The 14,859-nt window shown below is 40.6% G+C and overlaps 1 protein-coding gene across 1 annotated transcript; it reads right to left on the reverse strand.

Moving 5' to 3' along the window:
* Window positions 1-1,413: 1,413 nt before the first annotated feature.
* Window positions 1,414-11,830, reverse strand: LOC110491124 (protein Wnt-7a). Its single transcript, XM_021564479.2, has 4 exons — window positions 11,459-11,830; window positions 10,569-10,795; window positions 6,869-7,140; window positions 1,414-3,992 (listed from the first exon to the last, which is right to left on the reverse strand). Exons 1-4 carry the CDS (start codon window positions 11,527-11,529, stop codon window positions 3,510-3,512), a joined length of 1,053 nt encoding a protein of 350 aa, XP_021420154.2. The 5' UTR covers window positions 11,530-11,830; the 3' UTR covers window positions 1,414-3,509.
* Between the last annotated feature and the right edge of the window lie 3,029 nt (window positions 11,831-14,859).

The following is a 14,859-nucleotide window of genomic DNA, read 5'->3' on the forward strand; positions in this document are numbered from 1 at the left end:
GTATCATTTTTGTTAGAGTACTTCAGGTGCAGCCGGACCCCTATTTAGAGCGCTGGGCCCATATTCATAAAGCGTCTCAGAGTAAAAGTGTTGATCTAGGATCAGCCCCCCACCCTATCCATTCATTATTCTAAAAGGCTAAACTGATCCAAGATCAGCACTCCTACTCTGAGATGTTCTATGAATACGGCCCTGGAACAGAATATTACGTCAGAAGAAGATTTTATTAGGGAATGAATGAAGGCCCTCACTGTAGAAATGTAAGTCGTCTTTGCAAAATTTGTGAAATATTGAGCTATTGGCCAAATTCATACATAACTTTATTTCAGAGGGTCATTGTGACCAAGTTATCTGTTAACACCTTTCTCTCCCTGTTCTAGTTTTATTAGGGAAGTGGAAGAGGGCGATTGTGGGCTTGAGCATCGTTAACATTTCCCTGACATGTCAGCCGGCATCTCTTTTGGACTGCCTCACATTTTCTGGGGTGCAGAGGGAGTTGTTGTAGCAACTAGGGGCTTTAGGAGTGAATGAAGCAGATGTGCTGGTCATCTATCAGCTGACAGCTCCAACTCCTCCCTGCCTGAGCAAGTCATCACCACCGTGACAGCCAGCCCAACCAGCCTCATCAATTACACCAACATCCTACCATTAGCGCACAAACGCTTTTCTCCTCCGTTACATTCAACCGCGTCCTTCCCAGTCTGAGGCCAAGATGGGCCCTCAATTAAGTCGGAATAACTTTCCACACTTTCTCCAAGAATGTCTCTTTTTTTCTTTATCCCTGCTTACTTCACAGTTTGCAACCATAGAGTGAACCGTGTCAGTGATTGATTTAACTCTAAGCATTTAAGCCTTACCACGTTCACATATGATATCTATGGTCTATTAGCTTCATTATCTTTAATAAATAATAGTTTGCTCAATGTGGCGTGTTGCAGCCTAATGGCAGCATAAAACTGTCATACAATACAATCAACTTAAAGTCCAAGTAATAAAGCCCATAGTTAATTAATGTGTAGTTAACATGTAATTAATATGTAATAACATTGTGGTTTTAGAGACCAGGCTATATTTAGGCTGAAAATCACAACCAATTTGAGCTCTCTCTTGTCGTGTAAATTGTAGATATAGCATCTTAGTTTGAGCCAGTTTTCTACAGCAGGAAAATAATCCTGCAGCAACAGGAAATGTGAATTATTATGTGGGTTATAATTACAGGTTGATACATTTATACATTTTTTTCAGCTAACTCAAGTCTGAAATTTCAAAGGGGAAATGACATACTTAAGTATTTTTAAAGCTGAAATACACTACAAGTTTAAAATTTCTTACAGTGCCGGAAAGATCTACAACAGGATGATCAAGTAAAGATCTGTAGGGTTAGTAGTGAAATGAAACCCTCAGAGTCATGGCTTGTTAGTCTTATCCTGTTCCTGTATTCCAACCATAGCAGTCATGAAATGCAGTAAACAAAGCAGTTTGAACACAGCCATATATTCACAGGGACAAACACATGGCTCCAAATAACATACAGTATACAGTACAACAATACAGTATACAGTACAACAATACAGTATACAGTACAACAATGAAGTGACAGCAGTGGCACATTTTCCCACATGGGTTTTCCAGAGGGATAAAGAGGGAAGAGTGTGATATTGAATGGGTTTTCCAGAGGGATAAAGAGGGAAGAGTGTGATATTGAATGGGTTTTCCAGAGGGATAAAGAGGGAAGAGTGTGATGTTGAATGGGTTTTCCAGAGGGATAAAGAGGGAAGAGTGTGATGTTGAATGGGTTTTCCAGAGGGATAAAGAGGGAAGAGTGTGATATTGAATGGGTTTTCCAGAGGGATAAAGAGGGAAGAGTGTGATGTTGAATGGGTTTTCCAGAGGGATAAAGAGGGAAGAGTGTGATATTGAATGGGTTTTCCAGAGGGATAAAGAGGGAAGAGTGTGATATTGAATGGGTTTTCCAGAGGGATAAAGAGGGAAGAGTGTGATATTGAATGGGTTTTCCAGAGGGATAAAGAGGGAAGAGTGTGATATTGAATGGGTTTTCCAGAGGGATAAAGAGGGAAGAGTGTGATATTGAATGGGTTTTCCAGAGGGATAAAGAGGGAAGAGTGTGATATTGAAATATGCCAGAAGAAATAGTATAAATAAGACATGTATATAAAAATAGGCTTTTTCAAAATATACTCTCTTTACCAATATTTACCAAAAAGAGTGTCTGGTTGAATATGTCTTGTTAAATTTAGTCAGCTTGAGGTGAGCGTTGTCACTCAACACAGACAGTAGTGTTGATGCCCTTAGACCACAGTGAGGGATTCTCCAGACTAGCAGCAAACAGAAGGAAGACTAAGTCCATGTCCAAAATGGCACCCTATTCCCCATATAGTGCACTACTTTTGGCCAGAGCCACTACAAAGGGAATAGGGTAGGATTTCAGATTAAGCACAAACTCATGAGAAAGTCAATGTCAGTAGCCTATTACCAGCCTAACCTGGAACAATCGGAGCAACAGAATATTCCAGGTGGTCCTAATTCCAGTGTATGACTCTAAATTCTATTTTGGATTGCATTAACAAACAAAACAATAACAAAAACTCTCATTGGGGAAGAACCCACCATCTACACAATTAAGACTTGCTCCATAATGGGTAAAATCAGTAGTTTCTTTTTGAAATAAATTAATATTATTTATTTGTCTCTAAATACAGTGTGTTAAATATTCCCGATGGCTGTTTAATTTCATTTGTGCATATCGTGTCTTATTGAGCTACAATCTTAGAAAAAAGGTGCTATCTACAACCTAAAAGGGTTCTTTGGCTGTCCCCATAGGAGAACCCTTTGAAGAATCATTATTGGTACCAACCCTTATGGGTTCCATGTAAAATCCTTTCCACAGAGGGTTCTATATGGAACCCAAAAGGGTTCTACCTGGAAGGGTTATACTATGGGGACAGCTGAAGAGCCCTTTCAGAACCCCTTTTCTAAGAGGGTACAGGTACAGAGAACTACAGTAGTAGCAGAGTCCAGCATTATATCCAGCATTGATTTATGGTGAGCGTTGGGGGAATCCATTCACTCTACAGTCAACAAATAGTACACATCCATCCATAGCTTTTTAACAGTCTCAGCATTGACACATAGTCCAAAAACCTAGGCTGGCTGGCTGGCAGATAGCGCAGTATGTTATAGTTCATGTTCTGAGGCTGTCCCATCCTGCCATCCAGGACACAGTGTGTTTCCCTTTATGGTGATCTGTTGCAGGCATCCCAGTATATGTCCAATGAGAGGGGAGAAGGAGCATTGTGTGCAGACAAAATCGCTGTTGTTCCATCTTCTGCTTATAGTTCCTCAATGTCTACTGCTGCAAAAACAGCAATGATCCATTACCTAAAAAAAGTTTCCATTATGCACACACACACACACATCCACCCCCCCCCCCCCCCCCCCCCCCCCCCCCCCCACACACACACACACATCCGACGGTCCAATAAATACTGTCATTTGCAGGTGTACACCTCTGTCCTCTCGCTGCAGGTGTTGCATTTGACGTAGCAGCACCACAGGAACTTGCAGTTGCACTGCCACACGCGGGAGTACTGGTGTGTGTTGTACCCCCGTCCACAGCACATCAGGTCACAGCCGCTGATCTGCTGCGTAACAGTCTTATTACACATCCGGCCCTGTGTCCCCATACTGCCCGTCACCGGGTCCGCCTCGCAGTAGTTAGGGGACTTCTCAATGAACACCAGGTCTGTGTCCATGGGCTTCCGGTAGGAGTAGGGCTTCTTGATCTTGAGGAATTTGGGCCGCTTGTTGCGGCTGGCTTTGACCGGTTCCACGTGCACAGCATGGGCATACTTCTCTTTGAGAATGTAGCCGAGCTCGCGAAACTTGGGAAGTTTAGTCCAGCAGGTTTTAGTGGTGCAGGAGCCAGAAACACCGTGACACTTGCATTCCAGATGCATGTTCTTCTCCAGGATCTAGACACACAAACAACCAGGAGAGAGGTTACCTTTACAGGCCTTGCAAACCATCTGCTGAAGCTTCTATCACCATATATAAAAGTAGGTCATTGAAAAAGAAAAGCATCTGCAAACATATCATACTATTATGTTTATAATGCACTTATAATGCACGATAATGGCCCCGAGGGTCCCGTGTTTATTGTCATATTAACATGATCCTCTGAAATCAAAACATTCTGTGCAGGCCCAAGAGTCAGTGGATGTTGAAGTAAATTACAGGCCTACATAGTTTGATTGCTGAAAATAGCAACATAGCACAGTGACATACTCTGAGACTCAGGTATGTAAAAGTCAAGGAAGTGGGTAACATTGTGTGCACAGTGCAGCATTAGATCAGTAACTAGCTACTTGTGAATACAACAGCCCTTTAGAAAACAGTAGCTTAATTCAGACTGTACACAGGAGCCATAATTCTGGATCAGGTTACAGTCTCCTTGTGTGTAGGAGTGACTGGACAAGCTGCTGAATGATGTGGATTACTGTTAAAGCCTTCTCCGATGACTATTACAAGTGTCTGCTATCTCAACCTGAAAAGGCACAGCCAACACTATAGCTACACTAATGTACTTGTCCCAATTCCTTGAACTAAATTGTATGGGGAGTTTGTTTGGAATCTACTATCTATATGCTAAAATAGATAGAGATTTGGAGAGTTCCCGCAATCAGTGACAAGTGAAAAACCTTTCATTATGTTGCATAAGAACAATGCATATTGATTTTCCATGTCCACAAATTCTAGAATCAATAAAACAGATTGTATTTTAGTGCCTTTTACTGGAAATGCATACAAATGCATGAAAGTGCGGAGAAACAACGGTCTTTGCGGTTAGCCCTCCGTGGTATACCAGACAACACTTGGCTTCCAAGTTCCTAATCCATCAGTAGCCCTGTGACCAACACTTGTGACAGGCTTTGTCTGGTCGTATTGGACCTGGGGGCTGTGAACCGCGCTCCTGCTCAGTGTCACTGCGTTGATTAGCATAAATAAAGGAGGGGGGATAACTATCAAAACAGAGAGGCCATTTATTACCAAGGAGAAGGAAAAAAGAAAAAGCCCAACTGATCTGAATCCACGAATGTAGCCCGTTTCACTGTGAGAGGCAATTTAGCTGTCTAGATAAGCGGGATGAATTCAGGCCCCACACAGAAAGGCAACAGTGAGCTGTTGAGCACAATGTGTGAGTGAAGGCTTTTCAGTCTGTCTGGGTACGTGTTGGTGGTTTGAATCAGGCCTCTGTGGCCCAGAAAGAAGAGAGAGAGAGGAGTAAAGGCTTGACTCTGGAGGGAGAGGTGCTTCTTTCCTCTTCACTAACTCCAGTGTACTACTAAGGAGCCTCGCCCAAGTTGTTTGGCACAATTATTCCGCTTCTTCTTTGACTTGCAGACTTGCTGGAGTCTCAGGGCTGATCTATTATTTGCTGCAGCCATGGATGCACAGGAGCCTTGATCTGAGAATGTGAACAGTCCCTAGTCCCTGATCCATCCTGGTTGTTTCTAGGGATTTTTCCACAGTGTTAGTCATTGACAGACTACAAGCCATTCAAAACAGCAGGTGACTCACATAAGTTGCTTTAAAGTCTTCGTTAGGCAGGTAACCGCTCCCAAGACATGGTGATACAGTAGATATGATTCTACGATGTTAGGAGAGGTTATGGACAATAAGTATCACATAGAAACCTGTGGCACAAGACTATCACACGCAATAAGTGCTTGGCTCTGCAATATCAGACAGTCCAAGGAATGTATGTATTGTGATAAACCTGAAGTAACTGTATCTTCTCCCAAAAGTGCAGAGCATAGGGACCACTCTAATGTACAGTGTCAATTTGTTTTCAGCCCAGAGATCTGGGTCGTAATCAAACCCTGCCACTTAAACTGCCCCCCCCCCTAAAAGCTTCCATTTATTTCACTGCCTGTTTAATCTTGGCCCCAATGCCCAGATCCTTGGCAAGGTCCACCCGCTTCTGAGCATGGTGGAGACTACTAAATCACAACAGCCATGGTTACTGAGGCCTAGCCTACATTCGGAAGGCCATGTCGTTAACCAACACATCGGTCTCAGATTTAGATTCGGTATTTACTTTCAATTCTGCTCTGTACCAATTTGGGTAAACTACAGCACATTTTATCTTCAAGAAACTAGTTCCTGATTACAATAAAGACATTATAAGAGATTACTGAGATTGTTCCGAAAAATCTATGTTGGTCTGATGTTTTCATACCACAAAAAAATGTTTTTTGAGTGAACTACCCTCAGATTTTGTTGTATTGAAACGTTTTTGGAGAATGGTCCTACATCACCTAATGAAATATTCTGGGATCCAGTTTAGGTTTGCTGGGATGACATTTTTACCATGGAAAATACATGCTGCCTTCTATCTATGATCCTTCCCTATGGAGAGAGAAACAGGAAATGGAGTGGTGTAGTCATGTACCTTGCATCCCACCTCGTTGATGTGAAGGTTCATCAGAGATCTGGCTTTCTGTTTGAAAATGCATGGAGCCTTCCACCTACAGATGTGCTATCTTAATTTGTTTCAGAGGATTTTCCTGCACAGCAGGAAATGTAAACTTGTAGTATATTTGGGATTTTAAAAAGCTTATAAAGATCGTAATTTCAAAGTAAACATTTCAGACTTGATTTGCCCTAACAGAAAATGTATCAACCCCTACAAAAATGTTAATTAATTAAAATCTACATAATAATTAACATTTCCTGTTGCTGCAGGAATATTTTCTTGCTTTGAGAAACTGTTCAAATTCAGATAGCACATTTGTAACATTTCTCCCTATGGAGAAAGAAACAAGAAGTGGAGTGGATGGTCACGTACCTTGCGTCCCACCTCGTTGTTATGCAGGTTCATGAGAGACCTGGCGTTCTGTTTGACCTCCCTGGCATCAACGAACACCTTTGAGAAGCCCAGGCCGTAGCTGATGTCTGCTGAACAGCCGCCCCACTTCCAGCCCTGGCCTTTACTGTAGAAACCCTGCTTCTCCGTATCACAGCTGCAGTCACTCAGGTTTCCCTGCGTACAGGCTGCAGTGATGGCGTGGGCAACTCCGGCCGCAATGATGGCATAGGTGAACGCAGCCTCTTTACTGCCTAGGAGAGAACATAGGAGGAACTTGAGTATTTTACTGACTTGCAGTTCATCATTTTAATGTATGAATGAGTGTGATATCTGGGAGATATCTGATATCAGGAATAATGCATATATTTTTGGTGCTACAGCTGTATGTTTCACCACTTGATGAATAGGACAGGGATAAGGGAGGAAATATGAGTTTTCATTACATACTTCCGTCTAAATGGTGCATATAAAATATACTGTATACTGTATGTTGAAAAATAGCCATTTGAAAGCAGATTAACCATTTAAGTGAGTGAGTGCTCATATCAAAATCTTTGTCAGTCTCACTCACGACCACTCAATGACTACAGTAAATCCGGAAACTGGCCTGCCTTTTACCAAAATGGCTGTGAACTTCCAGCAGTATGAATGAGAGAGCTTTGGAGAAGGAAGAGCTATTGATCCGATCAGAGCCTGGTACGCTCTGTGTATTCTTGCAGGGTGGATCTTGATTCAGAGGTTATCTCCCCAAGGTCCGACTAACAAATCATTTACGCACACTGGGGTGTTTGAATTATCGGGAAATAGTTTAAGATTAACCTGTCATGATTTAAAGAGAGAGCTTCTTGCAAAAAGATTTTAGTCATATCATGTATTTCAAGGTCTCAAGATGATAAGCAAATAGGGAACAGGGAAACTGGCTTATACCAAGCTTTAATACCAAGCTTTAATGTACAAGTGCATACTTGTGTAATTTTCCAATGAGTTAGTTTAGTTTAACATTATTTCCTGATGCAAACAAATGGGTCGCAGATATTAATCTTATTATTAACCAAACATGAATTCTCTGTGTGCATGCATAGAGAGTGAAATATCTGCATCTGAAGTTATGTAGCTATACAAACAATAAGCTACTGATGGCAATATCCATCATATCTATGTAAACAAGCTCCTCCAGTTGACATTTCCTCAAAACAAACATGATACCATCCTCGGTACTTTCTGGTGAACACAGATTCACTAGGTGCTGCTGCCCTGTTCTTGATAAACATCTTGGATCTGTGCCCTTGCCATTGGAAAAAAACTCATATTGAGGCATCAATTATGTGGACGTTTTTATAGATTCGAATGGCCCCGAGCCAAAAAAAGAAGGTGTGCCAGCACAAAGTCAGTCAGTTTTGACTGCTCCGCTGTTCATTTTCCCCCAGATCATTGGTTCAAAACAAAGGAGGGTAGGAATTATTTAGTACTTTGTCATGAGACCTGAGTGGAAAGACTTAAAAGCAACGGAAGCAATGCTTTGAAGTGTTGAATATGAATACTCTTATTACACCAAGTTATATGTAGAAAAGCCCATTTAAAAAAAGTCTAATTAAATGTTATTTTAGTATTAATGTTGGTTGATATGCAACACACAAAATCTACTGAAAAACTACTGAAATACTAAAAACATTAGATGCACCTTGCACCCCTGCAAAAAAAAACAACCTAGGCTGCCTTTCCTAGGCCACAAGTGAGAGCATGCAAGCTCCACCCCACTCACACTAGACATCAACAATGGCATTCATTTCTAACCACTAATCTGATCAGTGAAACCAATCTATTTTGCATGGTTGTCCATGCCAAACTCTTCAATGTCTTAAACCACTCATTCATGAAGAAAACATATTGTGAAAGACCACCGTTTTCCCTTGAACAGCAGGAGAGGATTATGCCTTTCACACCAACAGCTGTAGATAGCAAAGACCTTTTCATAGTGCCAACCAACCAATAATATTGCAAACTGCCATTGAATGCACTAGTTGTGGATTTATAGTAATGCATTGTATGAAGGGAAATAAGAGATCAGAAGATGACAAGTAGCTATACTGTAGTCTACACTCTTAAAAAAAAGGTGCTATCTAGAACCTTAATGGGTTCTTCAACTGTCGCCATAGGAGAACCCTCTGAAGAACCCTTTTTGGTACAAGTTGAACCCTTTTGGTTCCAGGTAGAACTCTTTTGGGGTTCCATGTAGAACCCTTTCTACAGAGGGTTCTACGTGGAAACAAAAAGGGTTCTCCTATCAGGACAGCCAAAGAACCATTTTGGAACCCATTTTTCTAAGAGTGTAGCTAATTGTCATTGATGGTTTAAACACCAACAGTTTTCTATTTCAATGCTATTAGCTACATTTGTTGTGTGCGACTCTGTTGAAGAGCCCAACTCCAGGTTGAGATAGGATAAGATCCTAGACTACATTCTAGTTGCACCCTGAATATGCAACAATCTGGTGGTTGCCACAGATTCACCATCTGCTGAATATCTGATCACATTGGGATCAACGTCAGCTTCTCTGTTATCCAGAGTATCTGTGACTTTATGCAATATTATGCACGGGAGCATACTCCAAGAAGTCCTTCAGACAACTCCAGGGCATGCTTGATAGGCACAACATGGAAAAGTTCTTATTGAACAAGTTCAGCCTCCATTGTACCAGCCATTAGCCTGCATCTATTGTAGGCCATCCCCGTGTCCCCAAATACATCCAATACACTCATCAATGCTATTGCCTGACCAGGTAGTTCCAGTACTTCATTTGAACTTTTCCTTTCTTTCCTTATTCCCCTGTGTATGTTCAGTTCAGTATTTTGGGACTTTATTTCTCTGTACTTTCTATCCACTGTAACTTATACCCGTGGTAAGATTGTCGTCTTTACTGTGAGAGCCACAGCACCCAGTGATAGAGAAAGATAAAGACCAGTGAATATGTGTCTCAGGAGACTACACTGGACTGAAAAGACAGGCTGTCAATGTTCACAAGAGCTTTGTTACTGTGCTGGCTTCTGATACATTTTGGACTTGTTCAGTTCCTCTCCTTTCTCTCTCACTCTGGCTCTCTCTTGTAAGACCAGTGTTAGACTTTAGAGATAGGAAGTAAATGACACAGCTTCAACCTAACCATGATAATTTAGGTTATTGGGAAAATGTGTATGCTGTTACAATTAAGTTGCCTGTTGATACTTCTAGTGTATAGCCTATGGGAAACGTTTTTAAATCTCTCAGTTAACATATTGTAATTTCCACAGCATGTTGCTCTCAAATGGACACGCAGTTGCCTTTCTCTAGAGTGTGTCCATGTTATCGACGCACACATAATGCAAGTATATATAGCCTAAAGACAGGAATGTATACGCGCTGGTGACATTAAAAGGGGGAAATATATTAGCACCTATGAGTCCGGAGATAATATTCAGAAAAGAAACAAACCATTTGTGTCAAATATCATTTGAATATATAGGCTAAACCAGGTTCTCAAAAGGATACGGGACATTTGTCTGCATGCGGCACTGAGCGCTCTTGACTCACAATGAGAAAGCTAACCTACAGGCCTATATGAATTATACAATTGGGGACATTTTTAGTAATGAAATTACATTTACAAATACTCTGACCAAATTTGAATTGATTTGCAACATACCCACTTTCAACTCTTTTCCGAAGACCGTTCTCTCTCCAAGCGCAGAGCAGTTCCAGCGCCCATTTTTGAATTGAAACTGACACTCGTTGATCCCCATTTGGGCTCCCTCTCCGATGACAATAATGGCATCCGGGCGACTCTGGCAGATTATCCGCTGTCGGGGAGCCAACCCGGGAATCTTGTTACAGATTATACTCGCACCTAGCGCGACCACGGATGAAAAACCACTGTAAGGGTACAAGAGTTAGACATGGAATTAAAGTGACTGACAGATATTGCTAAACTTCTAGATAATACCGTGTTTATTAAAGCTTTATTACATGTTTATAATATGAAATAGGGTTATACATTCATACAATTTAAAAGCACCGACTTAATGTTTTCCTTGCCTCTTGAGGTTATTAAACCTGGGTTTGTATAAATACGAGGCATATCTCCTTTATTAAACTCAATGAACCTGTCTTTGAGTCATCTACAAGTGTGTTACAAAATAGAAAGGACTAAACATAAGCATTCTGTAGCATAATTTATACATTTAATGTATTTGATTTGTATGGGCCAAGAGATCGGAATAAACTTCGTCAGGTGGTTTCTAATTGTAAAAACTCAGATTTTCCATCAACTCGATAGATTTTTTGGAACAGAATAATTAAACAAACTCTCAGAAACCTTGCATTGTTCACGGGCCAATGTCAAATGAACAATGAACATAGTTTACGTAGATGGATAATTACAATAATTTAAAGAAAGTTTAATTTATAGAAACGTAGCCTGTGTAACAAAATTACATCCGAAACGTTCTGTTATAGTCTTGACTCTTTATGTTTTATATTCTGATATTTAGGAACATAACAATGTGAGATGAACATGCCTATAAGAATCAAACTCACCCGATTTTCAAATAGACAATCCCAAGGCAAAGCAAAACCCGAAAAATCCAGCGTCTAGTTTTCCGACTCATGGTGCTTCCACTCTCAGTTTCATGCAATGTGTAAGCGAAAATGATAAATAGATAGATATTCTCCGATAGTCACTGTCCAAGTATCCAAAGTTACTCCAAGTCGATACCAACGAATATCCCCAATAGTTACTCTCAATTATTTTATATAGTTTCCTAGCTGTAATGATTTCCGTAAATTCCCCTTAAGTGTCCCCTTTGCTGCGCCGGCTTGTCATTGCGAGGGTATCACAGGTAAAACTAAGGATGAGAAAGTATTGTAGTGTGATTATCTCCTTCTCACAGTTCCTTTGCTACCCGCATGATCTATATATCTGGCTCATATATCCGGGGCGTGTTTAGAGAAGACATAGGGCCCTACTGTGGAATCCCGCCTGGGCTGAATCTCTCCACAACTATTCCAGTTGTGTCAGTTCACCTAATCATTAAGCCTTTTACCTTTCTAATACATGAAAACACACACGCAGTGGATAGTGATGGTAGTACATCTTGTGCGTTGATAATGAGAATATGTTATTTTCACTAACGGCGTATGATTATCATTAAATAGGCTACAATTTATACTTCAAAAATAAACATAGCCTAACTCGAACTGCCGAACTCATCTCAAATTAAATTGCATGCATACATTTTCATTGCACTCACTTAATAAATTGTCCACATAACCTATTTTGAAACAAAACATGTCAACAAATGGTCACCTTTATATATACAATGTTGGCACAATTTGTACATAACTTGCTTACCTGTGACAGCTCCTTCCTTCATCACATACGTCCAGCGCATCCTTGCGCCTCTGTTTTGGAGAAGTTTTGTACCATTTATAATAGCGCCATCTGCAGACCAATTAAGATATGTAGCGTTGAAAACTGAATAAAGATTCTCTGAAATTATATTTGACAGCCAGCAATAAGCTGTTTGTGCCTTTATTCTCTTTCCAAACATGGCATCTGCACTGTTCTTCAAGTGAATGTGTTTTTGTAAATAAATTCTGTGGAAATTAAAAGTGGTCCTTCTGCATATAGTTGTGTGGTTTGTTTAACTTTGCAATTATTGTTTTTTGTTTGATGTACATTTTAAAGTGAAAAATCCGAATTTCAGTGTCACTCTGTTAACATGGAATTGCCAATTTAGGCTATTTCAATAAGGCTGCATTTACCCAGGCTCTTTTTTGCCACTAATTGGTATTCTGACAAATCAGATCTTTCCCATAATTGGCAAAAGATCAGAATTGGGATGCCTGTGTATACTCAGCCTATCCATAGCCGCAGGAAGTAGGGGTGTTGAGGGTTCTGCAGCACCTGTTGAATAATCTGAATAATATATTTTTTTAAAGGTATAAAAAATGTAATGTCAGCACCCTCAACCCTAAACATCTTCCCGCGGCATGAGTGTATCTGTGTCAGTGTCTCTGTCTGTCTCAGGCTTCGGTCTTCCTGCCCTCCCAGCCGGTCAGACTGGCCAGCGTCCACTGCAAGGACCACTCACACATCACAACAAGTTTTTCTCTGTGTTCGACATCAGCATTAAAAATACTAGATACAAGTCAGAGATCCAGGGTAAAGTGTCGAGTTGAGACGTTTAATATCTTAATCTATTTAGATTCTCGTTACCTGTTACTTTAACAAGCTTGTCCCCTTGTGTCATTTTCATGGTTGTTTGTAATGGATTTTTGGTCTAACTGACACACATTTCCTCCTACTTCAGTTGAGCAGGTGGAGAAATTGTTGGCATTTGAGGGGAAGACCTCAGACATCCTTCTGGAAGGGAAGGGCAGCAGCACTCTGTAATACATTTCGATAGCACTTTACATAATCTCAATGCACTTCAAAAGCTCCAAAAAACAAATGAACAGTTGTGTAGCTACTGAACCTTCTCCTTCACAAAGTATGGCACCCACTTGTGTGATGCCTCAACAGCTCTGGCCACCAGAAAGCACACCACACACAGTTCAGAGTAGTAGCCAGTCGTCCTTACTACGAGCCCTCTGACTCAGTACTGCATTCCTTTACTGCAGCTCACATTCCTCTCAAGGTTCAGGTCCCTCTTCAATTGATGTTATCAAAAGATCAGGAAACAGCAGCAAGGTGAAACAAAAAAATCTGGTACAGTTAGTGGTGCACGACTCCAGGATTTGGATTTGTGATTGGAGTCGACTTTTGCTCAACTCCAACTCCTGTGGTTGGAGTCATAGGAGTCGACTCTTGCTCGACTCCCAAAACACAAATTTAATGGATGCTCATACACACCATCTCATTTTAATTGAACCTTTATTTTATCAGGGAGTCATACTGAGACCAAGATCTCTTTTACAGATGAGCCCTGAATTACATTAATTACAGAAAAAACACACATCAAAATATAAATACAAAATGCAAGCAAAAAGAACAACATGGTCATAAAAAAACAAACGCATTCATCAGCAATAAGGTCCTCAATCACCTTTCTGAATTGCACTAGAGGCACCAAAATATCAAATTTAAGAACATTTTGAAGATTGTACCACAAATAAGGTGCAAGACACCTAAAAGCTGATTTACCTAACTCAATAGAGACCAAAGGAATATCCGAAGTTAACCATCCCTGAGACCGGGGGTGGTAACTCATAAGTCTAAAGTTCAGTAAAGATGTTTGGTAAAGTCAGTGGCATATATTCATGGACGCCAAGCAAGGGCAGGCTTCCCCAAAAAAGTAAGTATTTGTTTTTATTTTCATCTTATCTTCTCTCTGTGTTTCATCATTTCCCATCAATTCGCAAGAGGCTGAATGTATCTCACAGGAGAAAGCATCCAAGCGAGTGAAACAGCGCCCGCTCTGTCACTCTACGTGTTGGCCATCTATTTGATACTGTCTAGCCCAAACGAGTATGACCTTGTTGCCTCCCTATCCTAAATTAGCCGTGGATGGAGGTAGGGATTTGGTTTGATTTAATTATCTGTACTGGCCAATGATTATAATGGCGATTCTGATCCAAACATTTATTCATATATTGTTGTGCCCCTGGCCTGAGAGGATGGAAGTTAAATATTTAGCTAGAGGTAGAAGGCTAATGTTAACTAGAGGACGATTCACACAGGATTCGTTTTTCCAAACTGCCCTCTGTAATTCTTTTTTTTTCTTCTCAAAATTAATTGACTCAATATGGAAGCCTGGAGGTTTTTATTGTAGGCGTGACGATATTTAAACACCGTGTCTAGACAATAACAGGCTACATTGATAACTTGTACTTGGCTGCCAAATGTATAGGTCTCCCTATAATATTTACATTTATTTAGTGTGATCATAATCATTATTTTAGGGATCCATAAATGGCAGACATCCTTCCTAATAACA

Source organism: Oncorhynchus mykiss, chromosome 16 (assembly GCF_013265735.2).
Source record: "Oncorhynchus mykiss isolate Arlee chromosome 16, USDA_OmykA_1.1, whole genome shotgun sequence".
Taxonomy (NCBI): Eukaryota; Metazoa; Chordata; class Actinopteri; order Salmoniformes; family Salmonidae; genus Oncorhynchus; species Oncorhynchus mykiss.